The sequence below is a fragment of the Psittacula echo genome (genome assembly GCF_963264785.1).
Source record: "Psittacula echo genome assembly, chromosome: 1".
Lineage (NCBI taxonomy): Eukaryota > Metazoa > Chordata > Aves > Psittaciformes > Psittacidae > Psittacula > Psittacula echo.
In genome coordinates this window covers 54,158,413-54,181,959 of record NC_137735.1, presented here as the reverse complement: position 1 = coordinate 54,181,959, position 23,547 = coordinate 54,158,413, and the positions used below count along the sequence as shown (strand labels likewise).

Sequence of the window (23,547 nt, the reverse complement as noted above, 5' to 3'; positions counted from 1 at the left end):
TGCTACTGGCTTCAGTTCATGACACCATGTGCTGACCGGTCTTCAATACTTTGTAACACAGCCTTTTGGTATGAAAAGGGGAAGGCTGCTTTTGTGGATATGCTTCAGGCTTCATTTCCAAGCTGTTGTCGCGGAACAGTGATGCTGTTGGAGAATATTGTCCCTCTCTTCCCCTCACGTTGCCTCTCTCTTGCACCAACTCATCCAAGCTGTTTAACTGAACGGGAGATGCCTGTTAGACTGCTTCTTGAAGGGGGAAAGGAGGATATGGCTTTAACACCACAGTGCATGAATACAGAAGACCTCTGGTAGTTTTATAATGATGTTTTATTCAGAAAACAGTCTGTATAAAAATATTCACAAATATTTTTCATTTCTAAGTTGAAATAAAATGCTATTTCTATCTCCAAATTGACATTTTCTTCTTCCAGTCTGTTTTTCCTCTGTTCTTCAGCCTTCTCACAGTAGAGGCATCTGTTGAACACTGACCTGCTGCGTGAGCAATACCAAGCCCTGTGCCACAACATTTGCATGGATAGGAGAGGTTTGCTTGTGCTGTTTCAGCAGAAACTTGACTGTTGCACAGATACATGGGCCCCTCCTTCCCCAGCCCTCCAGGGGGAGCAGTATTGCCCAGGGGGTCTTGTTTTGCTGCTGGGTCAGCTTTGAGGTCAGGCCAAGCTGCTCCTGGGACCCTCCAGCATGTCAAACTTTGCTTGCACAATGTAACAGCTATTTTGACTACAGCACCAAAGTACGAGGCTTCCACTTCCTGACTCTAGCCAGCCACAACACTGTTAAATGCGTGTGAATCTTCCAAAATGTAGATAGGAATTTACATCAGTTTATTACAGAAGATGGATTCTTTTAAATTCCTATTTTTAGTATATGTGCTTTTTGTTTAATACAAAGCAATGCTTAGTTCTGAACTAAGCTGCAGTTGTGAACTAAGTGCAGAACTATAGTTCTGCAAAGAACCTCATTTTGAGTTCTCTGTGTGAGGAAAACATAAAATCCAGCCCATTCCCAAGGGGGGCTGTTGGGGGCCCAACTCGTGATGCTACTCACAGTGCTGGCAGATGCCACAGGCAAAGCCTTCTGTAGAGCCCTGTCACTATCTTTAGGGTCCCACAGCAGCTGTTTTAAGTGTGCCTGTTCCTCGTAACCCCAGTTTGTCAAGTCTGTTTGCATGCTGCTGCTCACTGTTACCTGTAGATGATGCTATTTGAAACAAATTGTCCCTTGTAGCCATCACTGGGGTACAAATGTAACTCATACAAAAAGAGATTTGACCAGAACTAAGTGTTTACTCATCCATCACCTTGAAATATTCTCTGGATTGTAATATAGATACTATTTACAACAATGTAATTACCTCTCTCATTTTTCTTTTGGTTTAGAGCCTAAACAGATCTTGCTAAAGAAGTAATTAATGTTTCCAGAAAGGAGTGGTTTTAAATAACTGGCTCAAGGTTACAGAATGTGCTGCTAATGGAAAGTTGTGACAGTGCTTGCAACAAATTACCAAGAGTGCTCTGAATAACCACGGAAGTTTTCAACAGTGACTACCTCTGTGATTAGTTAAGAGCTGTTTAAGAGTGTTACAGGCACACACCATGTACATCAAACCAACACACTGATTTTGCCACTGTCTCCACACGTGACTCAGTGGCCTGAGAGCACTCAGCTGTATGAGTCCTCTGTGCACAGAGCTGGATGCAGGTGTCCCCGTGTGAGTACACAGACACACGTGTGCCCACCATGCGTAATGGAGACATGAAACCGTCCTCTTGTAAGCAATGCCTTTCCTTGGCCAGAAGGCAGTTCCTGCCAATGGAAGGAAGCAGGAGAGGTGCAGCTAGGAGCTGAGGGTGGCGTTGCGCTGCTCCAGTTGCTTCCGTATCTGTGACTAGAACAGAAAGATGATCTGTGACTGTTTGCCTGCATGCATGTGGATATACGTGAGTATGACCAACCCAAATACTGGTATTAAGGAAGTGATGCTTTCAAAGCCTTTACAGTGTCTTCTCATTGCTCCCTTCATGACCCAACACGTGCAGTCTGTGCTGATGTTCCATACTGTTTACCATATACACAATGACATCCTTAAAGATGGAAGTAATTTCTTCTTCCTAATGAGTATGTGTGTTAAGAGTGCATCCCAAAATATCTTGGGTTTGGAGGCATATACATTATGCGAAAACTACATATCCCAGTTTAGTTGGCCTGGAAACCGGAACAAGTACCCCTTTCTTGCAGATACTGAGGGCTGTAGTGCTTGGATGCTACCATACTGGGGGGTTTATGATGGCGGTACCAAGGGTACTGCTGCCTGAGGTGTACTGCAACCTAAAGCTGCACATCACCTTACCAGTTTCCATCGCAGTATTTTAATCCACTCGTCAGCTTCTATTCCAGTTTTCGCACACAGGTAGTATGTCCTTAGCGGGAACACTAAACTGTAAGTAAACAATTATAGGCCATTTGTTAAATTGCTAGGGGAACTGGTAAGTTCTTCCTAAAACTGAACCCAGCTGGCCTGCACCAGCAGTTTAGACAGACCAGGATGGGGAGGCTGTGCTCCCATGCAGTCACCAGGAGGGATGTTAGCCAAGAACTGTTTACAGTCCTTTACAGCTGGGGGAGATGCTGCCCCAGGCCTGTAAGGACAGAAGTCCCCCATTTGGGCACAGAAGTGGTTATAGTGTGACTGGTAGCAATGTCTGAACTGGGAACTGGCCCCTAGCTAAGTTCCATGGGTCTATGTAATGATTATACATGCTTACAGAATTGGGAAATGAAATGCCCACCACACACAAGCCCTTACTTCTTGCCAAGAAGAAGAAACCTTTTTCCAGTGGTAATGTGGCAAAGCCATGCAGGACCGACAGAGGCTGGCTGCCAGAAACAGACTCTTGAGTTAGAGAAAGAGTCAGGTCATAATGAGCCAGGGGGCTTTCAGGAGCTGTCACATTTCAAACTTCCCTGGCTATTCTGACCTTTCCATTAAGGTGGAAGGAGTACAGCAACTTACCAGAAACAATTGACTCTTTCCTGGGAATAGTCAAATTGCACAGCCGAGCATTCAGTTAAGTCAAGTGCCCGAATCGGTTCTGTGGCCTTGAAAATAGAATGATTGTAGAATGGGAATGTGTGGAAACAAACAATAAGGCTAGCTTGGTTCATCTTCAGTACATCACCTTTATAAGCACACTAGGTTTTTCCAGGCATAGGAATAGCACAACCCAAACTAACAAGCATAACATCAGTATTATCATGATAGGAATTGAGCTCAATATAAAAAAACAGGACAGTTCAGATCTAGACAAACAACAGAGGTCACTACTGCAGGAAAGTGTGAGCGAAATGTAGACTGCTTAAGGTTTGGTTGATGCATTATAATGTAACTGACACAGCAGCAAATCTGGTATCACTCCCAGCTACAGTTTAGAGAGACAAGGGGATGGTTATTGGTCTTACCAGGCCTAGCCAGCTGTTGGACATTTCCTTAACTCCTGAATGCTTTAAAAGGATGGGCAGGGAGAAATACAGAAGCAAAGCTAAGGTGGTGTTTGCAGCAGAGGTGAGGGGTTTGGCTGTATGACCACTGTGTGTATGTTGAGGTTTCTTAGTACTGACCTAGGAGTGCTCAGGTACAGGTATGTAGACTGTAACTATAAACCATCTCCCTTAAGGGTTTCATCCTCCCTAGGTGTGAGAGTTCTTCCTTATTTTGTTTGGCCTTACACTGTTACAGAAACATTTAGGTTGGAAACAACCTTTAAGACTATGAAGTCCAACTGTTAATCCATCACTGCTAAGTCCACTAATAAACCATGTCCGCAAGTCCTGAGCACCTTGGAGGAGGCAGCTGAAGTAGTAGAACAGGTTGCCCTCTACCCAAACACCCTTAGCTCTTCCCATGGTCTTTCATCAGGTGTATGGAGGTGTTCGTTGCTTTCTCACTTTTCCTTGTGGTTTCCTCTGGCTCAGTGGCTGTTAATACACTACACTAGAAGCAGGCCCCTTTTGCTAAGGTGTGCTAGCAAATGCCTTCCCAGGGCCAGCAGCAAGTTGTTCACCTGTAGGTATCTGCAACCCCACAGCAACAATGGCAGTGCCAGGAGACACAGGAGCTGCTGCCTGGGAGGAGGCTGTGTTCCTGACAAAGACACCTTCTTGCCTGGTAAGTCACAAAGGCTACTCAAGCATTTGGAGTGCTGCGCTTTGAAATGTTATCCTGGAAACTTAACTGAAGTTGGCTTGAACTGAAATGAAAACTGATGGAAGGCCCTGTAAACATATAACTGTTTATAAACGGTAATGTTTGGTGAGCCGGAGCTGTGTCTGCTGTTGTGTTAAAATCTGTGAGATGCTTTAAACAGGGCCTGGCAGAGGTGCAGAGGCTGTATTTATGAAGGAGATATTGTAAGGGTGGAGAAACTCTAAGTGGTATCTCTTATTTTTACTCAGTTTAAGAATGGAATGGAACAGCAAATGCAACAGTTTTTCCCAGCTGAAGCAGGTTAATCCAGGTCAGAGTGTTAGAAAGGAGGACATTTTTAAATCAGTGGCTTTCTATGTATACTCGAAATAGAAGGATGAAAGCAAGGAGTGCAAAATATACTTTAGTATTTGCAGAAATATCTTAATAGCGCCACTGTCTGCTAGGTTTTGTGTTAAAGCTACCGATAAAAACCACGTTGGGTTGGTAGCTTAAAATCCACTGAACAAAGCAACCAAAAATGCACTGTAAATAACAGCTCTAACTAGTAGGTAAGACTACAGAGCATGGTAAATGTTTTCCAGCTGTAAAACTTGCTTTCGCTTGTTGAAGTCATCAGCAAGATGTTTAAGTTAATTTGAGAGGTCTGACCCCTCAGACAGTATGGGAAGCTTTGACACAGATGCGAGAAGCCAGCGATATGAGGAGGCTGCAGCTGCCTCTAGAGAGGTTTAAAGGGTAGAACTGGCGTTTGCTACTTACTGTCTGGTCTTTGAAATACTTAAGTTCATTCCTATGCAGTGTAAACCACCTTGTCTTCCAATTCTGAAAGATCAAGAAGGGACGGATGGTAATGGTCTTGTGAGAATTGAGTGTAATGCATCTTAGGAAAGAAAAAGCTTTAAAGCTTTGACTTGCTCTGGTTTACAGTTGTGTTTTGTTGTTGCTCTCTGCAGGGGAATGCACATGGAGCTACTTCAGCTCCACATTGTCTCCAGGTTCTGTGGGTGATTGTGGAGTGGGAACAAGGAGTAAGAGTTTTTCCTTACCTTGACTATTTTGCCTTGTTTTATCAAATATCCTTCTTTTGTACCAAGCTGTGAAGGAACAAGGAAAGGGACTGGAGTTAGAGACTATGTGCTCTTTTTATTTTCCACATTCATCTCTCTGCCTATGTCCGGAATAACGAAAAGCAGCCTTTTCTTCCCATGGCCACTTGCCCTGTCCTCACTCCTCTGCTCCCCTCACAGGGCTGGATCCACAGCTAGGTTAAACATGGGCCTGTGCTAGCTCTAAAGGCAATCTCTTAGACCATGCCTCCTTCAGCAAGCTTCTGGCCTGCATCTTCTCAACCAAACACTGCAAAATAGTTGCAGTTACAGTTTATTTTTTAAAGTTAGATGGTTCCCTCAGTATGTCTTGTAACCAGAAGCACCTGGGGTTTAGCTGACAGTGGAATTATCCACAAATATCACTCCTGATGTGTTTTACTTAGGCGTTTTCTTCTCTCAGCCAGCCACATGCTTGAGAGGAAAAACCCGATACATTCAATATGTTATTGAAAACTTGTTTTTTGAACTGTTTCTCTGCCACAATGAGTGATGCTAGGACTTTATGACTTCTCAGATACTAAAACTCTGCATAGGGACCTACTTGTGAGATTGCACACCTCTAGAAAACAAACTCTTGCCAAGCTAGTTACTGCTTGGCTCTTGGAAAAATAATGCCTTTTCACTGGCTGCATGTGGAAGTCAAGTTTCTTTGGAGGTTAAAGCGGAACTCAGCCATGGACAGTTGGCTGCAAGATACATCAGAAGTGGTTCTTTCATTAACTTCACTGACCCATATTAATGTAACTCTTCCTCTTTTTCTCAAAATATATAGTAACTAAAATACTTTCCTCTCTGTTGTGAGCAATATTGTTCTGGAAAGCACTTCTCTCATTTAGATATGAGTTACTAGGAATTTAAAGTCTCTAATTACTGTCCAAGTGAGTCACAGATGTCAGCATTTGGTGGCCCAAGTAGATATGAAGATGCTCTTTTGTTCCTCGCACCAGTAAGGCATAGCTTTTAACATGATGTAGCTTTTTACTGTGCTCAGAACTACTAGGACTGAAAGGGTGGAGGCTCTTCTGTCAAACTCCTCTTTTCTGGGTTTACGTCTGTGTCAGAATACAAACTGTCTTCCTGCTTTAAGACAAGGTGATTCTAAAATAATAAAATCCCAGTGTGAAGATGCCAAAAAAAATCCCTTTTGAGTAATGTACCTATCCAGATACAGATAATCTGATTAACTTGGTTGTACTGTGCTCCAGTTCGGGGTTTCCTTTTCCACATGTCCCTGCCCATCTTGCACATCTCTGAAAACTTTTTTTAAAGGTTCCTTTTTAATTGACTTGAAAAGTCAGAGATGCTCTTTTCTTCCTCCTGCTTAAGAAGGAGGCTGTATATTGCGAACTGGACAAAATAATTCTAAGAAACAAAGAAGCCCGCAAAAATAATACGTAGTAATTTATGTCTGTCAGGACTGTTTCCTGTCCTCTAATCCTCATATTCACCAAGTGAGAGAAAACATGGTAAATCCCATAACTGTTACCTGAGTCTGCTATTTGGTGTATTCTTCTTACCTGGGAGGGGAGAGAAAGAGACTTCCCACTGTCTATAAAGGATGTTGGGCAAATCAAGGGCTTACTGTGCAACCTGGCATGTGTATTGTTGCGTACAGCCTGATGAGTGTTGTCCGAAAGATGTGAGAAGTGGTGTATTTGTTTTGTGTGGTGTGGGTTGGGTTGGTTTGGTTTTGTTTTTAATTCCTGATAAGTTAGTTATTGCTAAGACGGCATTCTAAAAGGAAGGTAACAGGAAAATGAAAACCTTTCATATATTCTTTGTTTGGATGGTCAGACTTATCTAGGTCAACTGCAGGCAGTGTTTTCCCACTGACAACACTGAAAATTTCAGTGACAGTTCTAAAAGGCTTTAGCTGTCAGGGTACTGTACTTAGTGAATCTGTGTTTGTTTTGCCTTGGTCGACAAAAACGTCCTGTATCTACAAGCCCATAAATGGATGAACTACCAGCGTTATTCCATAGCTCACTCCAGAAATCATATGAAACTTGGGCCAGGAGAAGCATCCCTCTCACGGAACACAACTTACTGAAGGAGCATTTGGAACAAGGTCGCTTTCTGTCCTTCCTGTCTGCATGGCTGTGTGAACTCGGACGGACTCATAAATGGAAGGTTCTTCTACTTCCCGTGGGTAGGGATGCTTCAATACAATTAAGGTCCCTGGAGAGAAAAAGAGCAGGAGTCATCTGGCAAGACAGTCTTAGAAAATAAAATAACTGGCAGTAGCTCCCTGTTTGACGAATGGTTAACTTTATCTTTTTCCAAATTAAAGAACACATAAGAACTAATAACCTCCCTAAGATTTATGTGACACTTCCTTTAACGGGAACAGACTCAGGCCACACCCATTTGAGAAAACAATCAGATGCTATAAATGACTCTCCCATACTGGTAAAACCAGACAAATGTTTCCAACATGCATCATCTGAATGATTTAGACTTTGTGAGGGGTATTTTCCACAATAATCCACCCATCCAAAGCACAGAGGGGCATTTCCTGGATTCACTTACCCAGTCTCACTTCCTTGGCTCTTTTGTGTGGCCCAGAGTCCTTGACACCTTGCACACCTGTACCATGCCTAAGCCCATTCCCTCCTCCCTGTACAGTGGGAGTCTATTTATCCTTACATCTCTGAAAGCAAGACTGAAAAACCTCTTCACTTCTCTAAAGCAGCAGTTAATTAAACCCCTTCTGCAGTGCATGCTAAAGTGGTGAAAAATTAAGACAGCAACAGAACAGGACTGTCAGACAACCCTCAAAGGCAGGTGTCTCCTGTCCTGCTTGAGCCTTCTTTTCAGTCAGCAAGCAACTAGGTAAGATAGAACAAACTGCAACACAATTTCACAGTTACAGCTGAAATGCTGATCTACATGTGACCTGCACTTTCACTGCATTCATGAGGATGTGACTACAGACATTATCACGCCTCTTTACTTGCAACTGTGAAAACTGTAAATGGTACCTTTTTAAAACCTTTAAACTTACTACTTCTTGCAGGGAATCACTTGACACATTAAGTTCCCTTACTGCACAGGAGGCTGGCTGGGTCGGTAGGCAGGATGCTAGACTAGATAGGAGGCCATTACAATTACCCTGGTTTTGCCAACAACCCACTGCTTGCTGCATAAATTGCTTCATCTGTCAGAGCTTTGGATAGAGACCTCCTAACAGTAAGCCCACATTAGCATCGCTGTTAACTGTTTTAGATAGTAACTTTTTTATTATAGCCATTCTTTGTTCCCAAGTAAGGTCATGTTTACTGCACATTCTCTGTAAAAAGCTGCATTCTCAATAGTGAATCTATTAAACTATCTGCAATAGTGAAGAGTCTCCTTAAAAAAGTAACTGCTACACCATTTAATCTCACTCTTTAATGTCAAAGTGTACCAAGTGCTGCTCCATCTGCATCTTATGCTGATATTGTCAGCTCTTAAAGAGGAAGGATGCTAGAATTGGTAAGAACTTGGACTTGAAATCTACAAGTGATTGAGTAATCTAAAAATGAAATAAAGTATATTTTGCAATGGGAAGGGCTACAAACAGAAGTGGGGAAAACTCTTTGAAGTAATCAACTGAAATCTGTTCACAGGCACAGGTGGTCTATGCAAATGTGGTATATTCAACTTGTAGTAGGTGAAAAGTCAAAATCAGTTTCATTCTCTCTGGCCTTACAAAAAACATCGCTTTATCATTTAAAATCAAATTGAGAATATACCTATTACCAGTCTACAGAAACTACTCTTAAGCTGTTGCATAGAATCAGAGTACCATCATCTCTAAACCATGGATAAAAGAGCCTTGCTGCAGAACCAGGAGGACTGATTTAACGTTTTATACAATATTTGTTTTTTAATAAGTTCTCCATGTTTTTCCTCCACAAAAGATACTTGTACAGCATCATCTGGTAGCTGTATAAAAGGAATAGTAAAAGTTGCACTGTAGCAAGATTCTTCTTGCATGTTTGTGTGTGATACCTATTTCTAAGGAAGACTTAAAATGAGTCCCACTGTTAGAAATCTTAGCTTCAAGTGACTTTATTTTTTTTGTCTGGGTAATGACTTAAAGTTTTTTATATGCTTTCAAAATAATTTAGGTAAAAACTGACAAAGCAAACAAGCAAAAATACTATGTTAACCTTGTCACTCTGAATAAAGACGGAAATCCAGAAATATGATAGTATATTGCTTTAAAAGCTTGCCTGTTCAGTAAGCCATCTCACAGAACACAATTTCCTTTTACTTATCTGCACTTCAGAAGGAAGTGGATACATTACACTGCAGAAAAATAGACGTGAGTCCATGTAGCAGTTTGGAATGGCAAATGAAGCTGTGGTAAGACAAGGTTTGTTTGGCTCAAAGCACAAACCTGCAGGTGTCCCAGTACAAAAGAACCACTGTGCTCCACAGACTGGTTTGCAGGGTGCAGGCCTGTGTGTTCAAGTACTGATCAATGAGAGTCTGGTGTGCCTCCTCAGAGGCGAAACAAGCTCCAGCGAGACAAACTTAAACCGGAGATAGTGGAAACCATTATGTATTCTATCTCATGGGTCTCCACCTTACAAAATCCTGTCCATAAGCAAGGAGGAGATGAAGAATGCTATCCTGCTTTACTCTTTCATTCCTGCTCTCACAGTGTATTTATAGAAAATTGTTTGTAAGTATAACAAGGAATAAGAAAAACTGGTCCAACTACTTTCTACTAATATCTGAGCTACAGGTCACTTACTGCCTTTCACTGAATGGCTGACCCTATTGCTGGCCCTTCTGCCAACCTTCTGTGTGACCCTGTGTTGAGTCAACCATTCTGCCACACTGACACTTGGCTTAGAGTGGGCTCTGATGAGCCTCTACCCCCTTTTTAGTATAAATTGGCTACCACCCACGAGACCTTGGACATCTCTGTTTGAAGGAACATTGCCTGAGTGCTAGGTCTCTCTTCCTCTCTATTGCTATCCATGGTAAGGTAAGGTGGAAGGTTTCTTGATGTGATGTTCAAATTACTTTTCTCATTCTGTAGCACATCCAAATTAAAGAGGTTTCACAGAGCCAGCAGAATCTGATCAGAGACCTTAAGCAACGAGTGAGCCCATCATTCAGCAGTGTTGATCCTGCCCATAGAGATCACACAACACCAATGCCTTGATCACTGAAGTCTGTAATGCATGCAGTGAAGGAATGGGGAAATACAAGTTTTATATGTAATCTGAAACCTTTGCAGGGTCAGGCCTGTATGCTGCATGTCTTTGTGCTCACTGGCACAAAAGATGCATGTGGGAACTTTGTGTTTGAACCACTCTTAAAAGCAATTTCAAAAGAGAATGCTTTGAAAGATACAAATGCTATATTGAGTGCATTTTTCTTGCAAGGAAAAAGAAAAAAAAAAAAAAAGCAAAGCAACCCTTGAATTTAATGCTTGAGTTACAAGAATGCTGCCCTTAGTGCAGTGTGTGACCTATTACAGTTATTGCACTTAACTTGTGTCTTGTCTATATAATTAGTACTACTCTATGAGGAATTTATATACACTTTCTACACAGGGTACTGAAGCTTTTGGAACTAACTTGTACTGACCCTTTTTCAACTCCTGCATTTGAAGCTAAACCTAAAACTGGCATCATCATTATAATAAGCATCTGCTTCTATGTGAATTCTGGTCTGGTAGTGTTCAACTCACTTGTGGGAATCAAGATTTATCTTTCAACTTAATTCAGATGGCATGTTGGCTGCTAAAGAAACCTCTGCTTTTCTCCTTCTTTTTCTTAAAAACAAGAAACAACACTACAGGCTGATCCACTGTAGACAGAAAGGGAGAGTTAATACAGGCCACAGTCCCTAAAGGAAAGAGGCACATATCACTGTAGACTTCTTCCCTGGATGAAGAACAGTGGAGTAATAGCTAAAAAATTTCAAATCCCTTTTCTATTTATTCTTTTTCTGGGATTTCAACTTCATAGATGAACTTCTATTTCCTCACTAAACACCCTGCTTTAGTTTTTCCCTTTTTGAGAAGGTTCTGTTGCTCCCAGTACGTGCAGATTCTGAAACGCTGCTTCTTGCTCTGAGAAGCCAAAAGGAGCTCACATCCCTGGTTATCAAAAATCCCATAAGGTTACATGTAGTTTGCCTTCAGAGTACTTGAAAGAGTTTTTGAAGAGGAACATCTAAGATACCTGTGGTTAACAGAGTCACGAACTCTGAAGAGGAACACTTCAGCAGTAGATTCATTTGATAGACACTGAAGACATTGGAAGCTCCTTGATAGATATTTGAAGACACTGGAAGCTCCTTTTACTTAGATCTGTACAAAGCATGACTACAAATGTGTTCATGCGAACATATGCTCTCCTTACCTGTTTCGCTTCCAATTAAAGGCTGATTTGCAAAATGCATGACTAATTCCTTCAAGCTAGAAAATTCATTAAATCCAAATTTGAACGAAGTTCCTGTATGTTCAACAAGGAAGTGTTTGACAGAATCTTTCCCCCTAAAATAAAAAAAGAAAATTTGTCAATGCATAAATGCAGAAGGCATTTGGCATGTGCAACCCGTAAATAGCAGCTTCCACTACAGGAATCTGGCCCAGATCACAGGCTGACAATCACTGTCCTAGCAGCAATGCTACCACCATTACTGTCCCTCACTAATACTCCACACAGCTGAGACTCAGATTTATTAAGAAAAATCTAATTGTTGCTTTACAGATGTGAGATGACGAAAGCCTAGAAAGGCAAAGGGAGTTAAATTAACTCTGGCAGCAGTCAGTAAAAAGACTCACAAATGAGATTTTCAGCCTTCTGTCTGTTCCCTTACTGGACTTTAGTCTCTATGGTGTACCTATGTTACTTGGTGTGTGTCTTACTTTACAGGTAGCATCCCAACCTCATTGAAACTCTCCCGTTTCTCTTTCAAAAATCAGCTGCCTCCTTTCTGCACCCAAACAGGGATTTAATAACTTTAGATACCTATTTGTCTACTTTGTCTCTGTACTGAGACAAATAGTTCCTCTATGGTTGGCAAACATGAACCAGGGTCCTTTGTGCAGAAAGTAGCAGTACTTGTTTATGAAAGCTGATGATATTTAGAGAAGTCTGCAAGGCCTCACTTCCTGGATAGGCACTTATTTTGACTTCAGGAGACAGTAAAGCACTTACTGCAAGTATCTCTCCTGTGAAAAGTTACTTCTGTTAATGTTACTAGCATCCAAAATAGCCCAGGGAAAAAATTTCTCTCAGGAGAAACTGTATGGAGCAAATATATTGAAAACATAGTAAAGAAAGGGGTTTATAGCATCTTTTCCATTGTTTGTTGCCACTTCTACACGATATTATAATTTCAAACAGGTATTTAAACAAATATTTATCTTTGAACAGTACTCGTGATACTGTAGAACGTTCCTCTGTTGAGCTCCTGCGTGTTTTGTGCTACAGTCAGCTGAGACACAGTGCATGCAAGCCATGTGCAGAGGCCCCACAACAGCAAATAGCTCCTGTGACTCCACTGCAATGACAGGGTTTTCATCTTTTCACTTAATTTCACAAGAAATACAATGTTGCAATGAGTTGTACTTACTCTATTTACCAGTTCATTTTTAAAGCTGGCTAATTTAGCACTCATTAACTGGTACATTTGCTAATGTTCTCATCATAAAACTTTTCTACTCCCATCAGCTGTTTCTTTAACTCCTGTAACGCCATATATGTTTTTATCATGAAGGCTGAGTATCTACAGCAAATCCACAGAATTATGTTTTTTTGTCAATCAGATTAATTCACAGTTTGTGAAAATAAGTGCCATTTTCCAATCCAGTCCAATGGGTTTTTCTTCTTTCTAACAAAATGTCATTCAGCAGGATTACACCATTAGGAAGATGTATTAAAATAGTTTGAGCCCTAGGAAAAAACTCTGCAGGTCACCTCAATGCATGAGAAAAGCACACAAACTTGGAGAAAGACTTCGGGGTGTTGATCGATGAGAAATGAACATGAACCGGCTTCAGTGTGCGCTTGCAGCCCAGAAAGCCAACTGTATCCTGGGCTGCATCAAGAGGAGCGTGACCAGCAGGTCGAAGCAGGTGATCCTGCCCCTCTACTCTGCTCTCGTGAGACCTCACTTGCAGTACTGTGTGCAGTTCTGGTGTCCTCAACATAAAAAGGACATGGAACTGTTGGAACAAGTCCAGAGGAGGGCCACAAGGATGATCAGGGGACTGGAGCACCTCCCGTATGGAGACAGGCTGAGAAAGTTGGGGCTGTTCAGCCTGGAGAAGAGAAGGCTGCGTGGAGACCTCATAGCTGCCTTCCAGTATCTGAAGGGGGCCTACAAGGATGCTGGAGAGGGACTCTTCACTAGGGACTCTAGTCATAGGACAAGGGGTAATGGGTTAAAACTAAACTAAAACAGGGTAAGTTTAGATTGGATATAAGGAAGAAATTCTTTACTGTGAGGGTGGTGAAGCACTGGAATGGGTTGCCCAAGGAAGTTGTGCTCCATCCCTGGCGGTGTTCAAGGTCGGGTTGGAGAGAGCTTTGGGTGACATGGTTTAGTGTGAGGTGTCCCTGCCCATGGCAAGGGGGCTGGAACTAGATGATCTTAAGGTCCTTTCCAACCCTAACTATTCTATGAAACATGGGAGTAAGTGTAGATTTTAAAACTGCTAGCTGTGAGGCATGAGATAAATTCACTTGGTCCATACACTACCTGACAGAGAGGGAGTACAGATCTTCCCTTTCATTACTCTTCCTCAAGAGATAGCTTCCATCCTGCCCGTTGGAAAGCAGCAGCGCTTCTGCTGCGTGTCGGGTAAGATTATCATGATACCACCTGGGAAGACACAAGGCGTTAAAGCATCATTTGCTCTGCTCTTAACTGACAGCTTCTGCTGCATTACAGAGCTGAGTTAAAGAAAGAGGAAGGACTACAGCTATCACTGCTACAATTCTGAGTTACCACCCTTCTCACAAGCACACGCAGGTTACGCAGAACTGTGCCCCTTTCAGCACGCTCAGAGTTAACCTTTTGTTAACTACAAAGTTGCATACAAAAACCTGACACTGCTGTTTGTAATAATCAAAAAAACCTTGCAAATTCTCCTTTTGTGAGCAACAAACTAGCCAGGTCTATGCTGATAAGGGGAAAGCAATCTGGGGGTATGCAAGACCCTTTGTCTATTTTCAGAACCTGTACTTCCTGACATATCTACACGCTTTGGTACACTTCCCCTTTTGGGGCAAACAGGCAACACTTAAACTCCTCCCAGACTTTCTATTTCCCACAATTCAGTTCATCTGCACTGCTAAGATCAGTGATTAACCACATGTGCCTAAGCTTAAAATTTCGTTTGAAGGATAAGCTTTTTGGAAGAACAAACAGAGGAAGGGAAAATAACTAACAGAATTTGAGGGAAAATTTAGGAAATCTTACTATTGTTGCCGCTCAGCCACATGTGGTCTGAGCTATGCAGGAAAACTAGATCTAAACACCTGCCTCATTTACCATCAGTTAAAACTAACCTCATTGGGGGTTTTATATGAAAAATTCCACAAGGATATCACAGAAAAATATCCTGCAAAGATCATGAAATGTTGTTTATGGCTTTCTTTGCACCCAGAATATTTCACAACAGAAACGCTTGATTCCTTTCAATACAAAAGGACCTTATTAGACATGATCCCAAAACCAAACACAAGAAAGAGCCACAGATATAAGAGGCTGGAGTGCTATCCCATAAGACATGCTGCGTGAAGATGTTTGTGCAGTTATGTACATGCACCAGAACCTCTTGTGCAGGAGGAGGAGGGGAGACTGTACCCAGGGCACAGCTCTGCAGGGTGCAAGCATCTCCCCTTGTCTGTATGCAGAGCACTGACCAGTCTTCTTTCCCTTCCTTTTAAACTGTGTGTGCCCAGAGTATTAGGGTCAAACTCTATTGCTGTTTCAGCCAGAGAAATACAGTTTGACTGAAAGCAGAAGTGTGATCACAGCACTTTCCGACATTTGTATCATGGCAGTCTTTAGCCTAAAACAAGGTGTAATTGTACAGTTTTTCTCCTTTATACTTTATCTGTTCATTGTAAGCTGCCATTAAATTTTGCACCTTGCACTAAGTTTTTAACTCTGATTTAGACAGCTGCCTACTTGAAAGGCCAGCTGGTTGATAAATTGCTTTATGACAGACTCCAGATCGTTAAACCTGAAGAAGAGAAGATCCATGTGAAACTCAATACTGGCAGGGTATGGATACTTTGGCTCTAGAACGTGGTTTGTGGACCATCTATATAGCAGAATCAAATAATGAATATTTAAACATCAAAGTGTCACCCTCTGAAACACCTGTTAGCCAAAATCTGCTTTAGGATTAACTGCCCAAGTAAGTAACTGCTAAAGGTCAGATCTGTCCTGATGTGATGAGGATCATGTCAGCATGCACGCTTGGCTGAGAGGACAACACTGTGTTTTGAGTGGAATTTCATAACACTATTTCGCTCTCTTATGTGCAGAAGAAACATACACAGAGAAAATCTGTAAGTGGTTATGCTCCTAAAGGAGGCGTATTCAGTTTGAGGTTGCCTGTAAGTGTACTGTTACCTTATGTCCAAAAAGCCTTCTACTAAGATTTTAAAATAGAAGTCACTTATGTTTAAAAAAAATGCTGTGTTTAAATCTACTCTCTCATTACACATAAAAAGCCAGTGACTAATGAAATTTTACCACTATAAAAAAAATATTAAACCACTCAAAAGCCCTTAACAAAATCCCACCCATTTAACTGGGAAAATAATGTTGGTTTAAAGTGCAGTTTTAAATATTTGATGACAAGGCTGCATTAGTCTTCTTGCCTAAATATGCTGCCTCAGACAAAAACCCCTCAAATGTTACCGTGTTCTTCTTGATCAGCTTAACAAGTAGAACTGGATGTGAGACTAACACAGATTTTAGTGCCAAAGTGACTGTGTTATGCATAGCTTTTTTTTTTTTTTCCCCTGAAAATGGCCACTCAAAATTTGCATGAACACGGGTAAGATTTAAAAATGCTGTGGAAAATTCAGCATTTACACCCAGACCAGCAGGAGGTTAAACAAACACATACCTACGCAAACAGACTGCTCTCCCAATCAAACCTGCCTGATGACACAAATACAAGTAAATAAGAACAAAAAGAAATCTAAACAGCCCTGCGGTTAGACACTATTAAATACACTTCAGTTATATTTCAGTACTTGTCAGAGAGGGGATCCTTCTATTTGTCTTGTTCAGAAAATCACCCTTCAGGCAGTTCTTTGAAATTTGCAGGTAAACCTACATGGAATCATTCACCTAAAGGGCGGTCTCCTTTAGCTTAGGTTTTGGTGCTTCTGAGAACCTGGAGGACGAGGAAACTGTTGACAGAAAATATAATAATGTATCTACCTTCTGGCCTTCTTAAAACAAGAAATTAAGCAGATCAAAAGGCTTTATAAACACTCATCTGTGTTTGAAGCCCCGAGCAAGTCCTTCAAAAAGCTAAACTGTCTTAACTATTTAATTTTGAACCATGGTGCATATCTTGCATATTGGGTTGTTTCTGAAGGTTCTTCCAAAAGCCATCTTTATTTGACCCAACTTAAGAGCCTTGCATTCACTCTAAAAATAATGCAGTACTGTGAAAATTGCCTGGGGTTCCTTACTCTAATTTCTTTGAAGTAACACAGGTAGAAAACCAGAGGAAAGTCCCTCCTTGCTTCAGAGCCACTTCTGCTGGGTGCCCATGGCCTTCCATGCCTTCCTGTCACAAATGCATACATACTTCTGGGAGTTTTTTCTTTTCCGATTACTTTATTTCTCCTATGAAAAATCCTGCATGGTCCCCTTTTTTGGGTTCCTTATCACCAATTTGACTAGCGATCTTAGTTTCAGAATTTATAATGGCTGTCATTTATTCATTCTTGTTACCTTAACTTTGTCCTAAGTTACATGGAATCTCTTTACCCCATACTTGTAAGCTTGTTTGAGTTGCCAGGGCGTGTTGTGAAGGACCATGCTAGTCTTCCTGCACTTTGGATTGGAAGAGTCTGCTGGGCCCATGGAAGCATGTCTTAAGATGCACTTAAAAGCACCATGAAAGCACTCAGCCCTAGTGAGATTACTTTTGCTTCTCTCTGGCAAACAAAGCAATTTCAGAAATCAGCCTATCCTTTACATCAGACTGCATTGGTGATAGTGCAGGAAGGGCTTTACTGACATTGCTGTTAAGAGAAAGGGGAGAGAAATGAGACATGCAGTGCCCCAGAGAACCAAACTCATCAGAGCACACAGCCTTGCCCTGAGAGTCTGCCCATCTGGTCAGCAGTGGGGTTCCCAGGTAGGACAAGCTAGTGGTTGCCACAGTGCAAGCCATGTCTGTACCAGCTGGCCATACCACTGCAGCTATGCTAATCATCAGTACTACCACAATGCACATACTTGTGTTAAAACCTCTTCTTGCACTGAGATCTCTGTGTAGTTAATGCAGTGACCAGAACTCCCTACACAGTGATGATCAGGAGTATGTTACAGCAGTGTTTGGGGTGGGAAACTCCCTCTTCAGGTAAAAACATCATCCTCAAAATGTTCACTTGCTCTTTTCTTTTACAACCCAAGATGTTTCAAAGAAAAATGTTAATGAAACTTCATTACCTGCAGATCAGACAGCCCTTACACAAAGAAACTATATGGATATTTTGAAAAACATTTCTGTCTGTGTAAATAGGGGCTGGTGAATAAACCTGTAGCTGGCATCAGGCGGATTAACTTTCTAACGATACTGGAATACACAAGGAATACAAACACTCATCCATGGTTAACCTAAGGATGAATGTTGAGTGACTTGGATAATCCTCTTCTCAGCCAGCTTTATGTGCAAACTGTGTATCACCCAGCAGAAATACTCACTTTTCCTCCTCATAAAAATGAAAGGCAGCTAGTGCCAGAAGAGAGAACAGCTAGAAGTTCTGACTGCCATCTGGTTTTAACGTCTGGTGTAATAACTCTGAGGTACACCCAGCTGTCAGATAAATGCAGTAGAAAGAGGTCACACTTATTTTCATAACCTTATCAGATCATGTTCTCAGATAGTTACAGCCTGGATAGAGTTAGAAACTTTGTGGATGTTTGTTTTGCTTTTGTAGAGTCCGGCAATTCAAAGTTCCTTTGCTGAAGCAGGAAGGAGATTCTCAGTAGTCAGCTGTGTCTGATTCCTTCCCAGAACCTCCCTCCCTTACCACAGAAGGTCAAATACTTCCTGTACTACTTGGTGGGGGACTGTCCCCATGGAAAGCACCTTGGCTGCCTGAGCTGCAGGAGTAAAGCAGAAACACAGCATAACAAATTCTCTCTTGTCCACCTCTGAAAGGGAACAGAGATCAGCACTGGTGGGGAGACAGTCCAGATGTGCTCTCAGTAGGACTTCAGTATTATTCAGAACATTTATTTACCCTGAGCTGCTTTTTTAGTCATGGCAGATGTTGCCAGGTTTTGTACTTTCTTTTATTATTATTATTATTAAAAATATATTTCCTACTATAAGTTGAATTTCCTTACACTTTGAAACTATATACTAGCCTCAAAGACATTCCCATTCTTAGGTGAAATGTGTAGAATACTGTACTACTTGATGGAGTGAGCAGGAAAGCAGAGTTCTCCTGTGGCTGGACACAGTGCTTTTCACTTGCCTGCACTCCAAAAATTACTCTACAAAATAGCCTTACTAGCTCTCAATTCTCTGCATGCTGGATTTCAGCAACTTCCCAATCATATCTGTCAAGTTTGGGGGGTTTGTTTGCTTTTATTTCAACTTTTTTCCTAATACAAAACCCTAGAAGCATTACTCACCTTCTCGAAGTCGCAAAAAGGAGTCTTTTACATCAGTAAAAGTGAAGTTTTGGCAATATTTTTAATAGTGCATGAGTTGACAGAGCTCTAGAGAACCCACAAAAGGGCAAGAATGGTCAGACAGAAGTTCTAGGTGGCATACAACCAAAAGTGGTTCTTATTTAGACATTCTTTCAATGTGTCACACTGAAATACTTAATCACACAACTATGTAAAGTACTTTGTTGGAATGCAAAGGTGCTGTTTTGTAGAAAAAATAATTTAAAAATAGAAATAGGAGGAAATAATATCAGTGTATCCAGTGCTAAATTTCATCTCATCTAACTGCAGGCTTTCACTAGTTCAGCTTCTGCTTTTCACTTCCATTTTCTCTTTCCCCTTCTCTCAACTGCCTTTGTTCTGATTTTCACCCATTTCTTTTGCTTACCTTTTAGCCATTGTAATTTTGCCCTGTTTACACTAGAAATACAGATGAAGGAAAAAAAACCTTATGACTGTTTGCCCTGTCCCAGTCATATAAGCTCCTCAATTCCCCACTTTCACCACCATCTGATCTAGGTCTGTGGCCCAATTTATCTTCTGTCACTAAAACTAAGCATTCAGTCTTACAAATACCATCTGTCATGGTACTGTCAAACCTCAAGCTGGAGGAACATAAAAGCTGTGCTGCACGGGATGACAAAGAATGCTCAGACTGCAAAAGGAAAAAGGCTACAGAAACTTGTTTCCTCTTGCCCCATTCCTGTCACCTCCAAAAGACAAACAGTGTCACCAAGCTATGCTATTATGCTGGGACAGAAGCTGTGTTATGAGACCAGTCTGTAATTACTCAGATAACAAGATATTCCACATTCTCATCTCTTGTGCAAGTAACATGAACCGCAGTGTGGAATTCCCAAACTCACACCGTACGTGATCAGCCACAGGAGTTTCACACTGCAATGTGCAGGCTGTCCTTTAAGCAGTAACAGCAATAAATGTGACTGGAAAAAGGGTGGACTCCAAGAACAGCCAAAGAGATCTTCAAAGAAGAATCACGGTATCTGTTTCCTCTTCCTTTAAGCCAAGATGCTTATGGCTCTTTTGATAAATTTCAGTGCCCTCTTTTAAGTATTTTGGCAGATTTAAGTTAATGAAGGAGCTAACATGTTTTTAACAACATGTTCTGATTTTGCTCTTCTTCTGTTTCCTTAGGCATTTAGTTCCACCTATAAACATCTTGGCAATGAAGCTGACAGAAATCCAAATTCTCACTTTGAACTCTTGGTTGTTTGACCTCCTAGATTCTCTGAATAAATACAAGCAATCACCTTTCCTCAGACTGGACAAAATAGGAAAAAAAAATAAAATAAAATTAAATTAAATAAAAGCCAAACACATCACTTCTGCTTTCTTTTGTTCTGATGTAAAAGATCAGGAAGTCCATCTTTACAAATACTGAGGCTTTGGAAAAACTAAATCAATCCAATAAACAGGTATAGGTATACCTAGATCTTTCAGTGACTGTGATTGTCCCTGATAGTAACAGGGATCACTAATTCTCATTTCTTGATCTTTATTTTTGTGATAGATGGGATATCTCTAGAGCAGGGGTAACATAAAGATGGGGTTTGTATATATTGAAACCCCCTTCCCCTCCTGCTTTGCTCTCATGCACCCCAATAATCTCAGTGTAATTTCAGGAGCATTAATCTAGAACAGTCCAGCACACACCAGGTCCTCCAAACCTAGCAGTGAGACAGACAGGATTTATGCTGTACACTCATCTCTATTGCTGTCAACTTTCCATTTTGATGACCAGGTGACCTGGTAAACTATGAGGATATCCCATTACCCAACCCCTTTCTCTTAAAAGTAAAGTCCTTCCCTTTTCACACTTCTTCAAACCTTCTCCAACTTCTTTGATTTTTGCACAGTAAAACAGAAGCCCGAAAATAACCTGATTCAAATTCCACCCCCAAAGGGACGTGAATGTCAAAGTTGCTCTTCATTTGAGTGACGCTTGTCTCTGATGGTCTTTACGATGGCAATGATGGATACTCCTCCATCCACCGTGCCTCGGTTGTGCTAGATACTCTGTCAGGTGTAAGGGGAGCTCAACTCTATGATAGCACCAGCGACTAAGTTTAGGGTAAAAACCCTTGTGGTGGCTGAGAATTTTACGTTATGGTTGGAGAGCAACATACCTACTTGTCACAGCTTAAAAAGTATTTACCTTGAGATCTTTAAGACTATTCTACCAGCATGTTTAGGGTGTGAGGCCTTCTTTTTCCTCGTTGAAGGGGAGGAAAGTGGCTTTAGTATTAGCTGAAAAAAAGGGGCTTTGTTTAATGATATGAAGGGGATCTTTGCTTGGCATTGCTTATTTAGTGCATTTAACTCAACACACTGCTCTCAAAGAGATCCTTAGCATTATGTGGTAGGGTGAAAAGTTTAGGTTTTCCACCAAAGTGGAAATAAAGAAGCTACAGCTTTAAAAAATGTGTATTTGTAGCTTTTTCTTCTCACTGGTACACATCAGACACCACATCAGGCTGCAGTCCTACAAGACCATCTATGAGGACAAACTCCTTGCCAACCAGCAAGTCTGTTTATAGGCACAGGTTACCAGCATAAGTCAACTCAGGCCATATAGTGGAAATTAATAAAAGTCTGGAAACTGAGAATCGCACTTCCCACATGAGCTGCAACTCTTTTTGCTTTTTTCTTTCCCCTATAGATACTATTTTACGATGAGCATAATCTTAGAGATATAAAGGAAGTGTGTATAACGGCTATTCTGGGTCCCACTGCAAAGTGACTTCATTTCATATTTGTTAGATGCTTCAGTAACAGGCATTTCATTAACAGGTTCTTCTAAATATGGGAAAACTTTAGCAGTGTGGAGATAGTAATTTAAAGTATCTTTGTTGCACTCCAATTTCTTCACTAAGCCAATTAATCACAGAAATAAATGATGAGTTGGTTCTCATCCGTAAGTACTCAGGAAGCAAAAAACCTTTACTTTTCTCATCTACTCTTTCTAAATGCAGAGGTGACACCAGAGCCCTTCTGCTTTGTCTTCACTGGCCTTCCCCTCTGTGTTGTCTCCACTTTGCTGCCACTGATCCTTCCCTCCCTGTACCAGCCATGCTGCTCCTCCAGCCTGCGTTTCTTCTCATCCACAGCAATGCTGCTGGTGAAAACGTAACCGAAGCCTTCCTCCTGTAAAAGCAAAACTAACTGGCAGGCAACATGGGCGAGTCACATCGGACAGAAGGAGGTCTGTCGCAACCATGATGAGCCTTTCTTTTTGCTCCTTGGGTTTCGTTTGTGAGTGAAGGTGACGTCCTCATAACGGCTGTGAACCGTTCCACTGCTCTCACTCCCAAGCCAGAGGTGCCCTGGGGCAGCTTGCTGCCTCCCCGGGCCCAGCAAGGGGAGCCGGCACGGCGGCTGCGACGGCAGCCCTCTAGACCAAGCTGTCAGGAGATGGACGAAGGGATGGTGCAGGTCTGCAGCTGGCGGAGGAGAGGCAGCTCTGAGGACAAGCTCTGGGCTTGGTGCTTCCTTCAGACACAGGTAAGAGACATGCCACAACCTTGCGCTCTTCCTGACATAGGTTAAATGTCGCAGAGCTTGCCGACCTCTCAAACACACCAAAGGGACGAGGCGTTGGGCTTCTCTGAGAGGCTGCACACCATGCACGGAGCCGTTCGACGTGCTCGTTAAAACAACCCCCAGTTTATCTTCCTCCTCACCTCACTACCAAAGTCAGCAGCAAGAACCAATACCTCCCACCCTGTCAGTGCCCGTCGGGCGGCCGCCATTTCGCGCGGGGACCCCCGCGCCCCTCAGCCGCCCCCGGGGTTGGGCGGGGGCCGCCATTTCGCGCAGTGACCCCCGCCGCGCCGTCCCACCCCTACCGCCGCTTACCCCAGCGCCTCCAGCTCCTCATCTAACGGCGCGGCGGGACGCGGCTCCCGGCTCTGGGTCATCGCCCCGCCGCGGCTCTTCGCCTGCGCCCCACAAAGGGGCACGACGGCTGCCGGGGCCGCCTTCGTGGGCCGCTGAGGAAGTGCACGGGCGGGGCTGCCGGGCGGTACCTCCCCGGGCGGGGACCGGCCCGCCTCGCCGACAAGGAGTGTCCCGGCCGGTACCCGAAGCGGTTCTTCCCGAGGCCCCCTTTACGGGGCTCCTGCGGCGCCGGCGCCTGCTCCCTCAGGAGGGGCAGCCGGAGCCGCCCACGTAGCCAGTGGCACCTGGTCTCTCCATACTGGGAATATCTTATTTCCAGAATAATCCATACTTCTGATTAGTTTAACCTGTACAGCCCAGTTCATATTTGGAAATCTTTTACGTACATTC

At 42.4% G+C, this 23,547-nt stretch overlaps 1 protein-coding gene across 1 annotated transcript; it reads right to left on the bottom strand.

Annotated features, from left to right (window-relative positions):
- Window positions 1-1,782: 1,782 nt before the first annotated feature.
- On the bottom strand, window positions 1,783-23,235 carry DAPP1 (dual adaptor of phosphotyrosine and 3-phosphoinositides 1). The gene is made up of 9 exons (XM_080624741.1): window positions 23,116-23,235; window positions 14,053-14,175; window positions 11,706-11,839; window positions 7,385-7,515; window positions 5,275-5,322; window positions 4,988-5,050; window positions 3,035-3,120; window positions 2,372-2,459; window positions 1,783-1,909 (listed from the first exon to the last, which is right to left on the bottom strand). Exons 1-9 carry the CDS (start codon window positions 23,175-23,177, stop codon window positions 1,859-1,861), a joined length of 786 nt encoding a protein of 261 aa, XP_080480867.1. The 5' UTR covers window positions 23,178-23,235; the 3' UTR covers window positions 1,783-1,858.
- Between the last annotated feature and the right edge of the window lie 312 nt (window positions 23,236-23,547).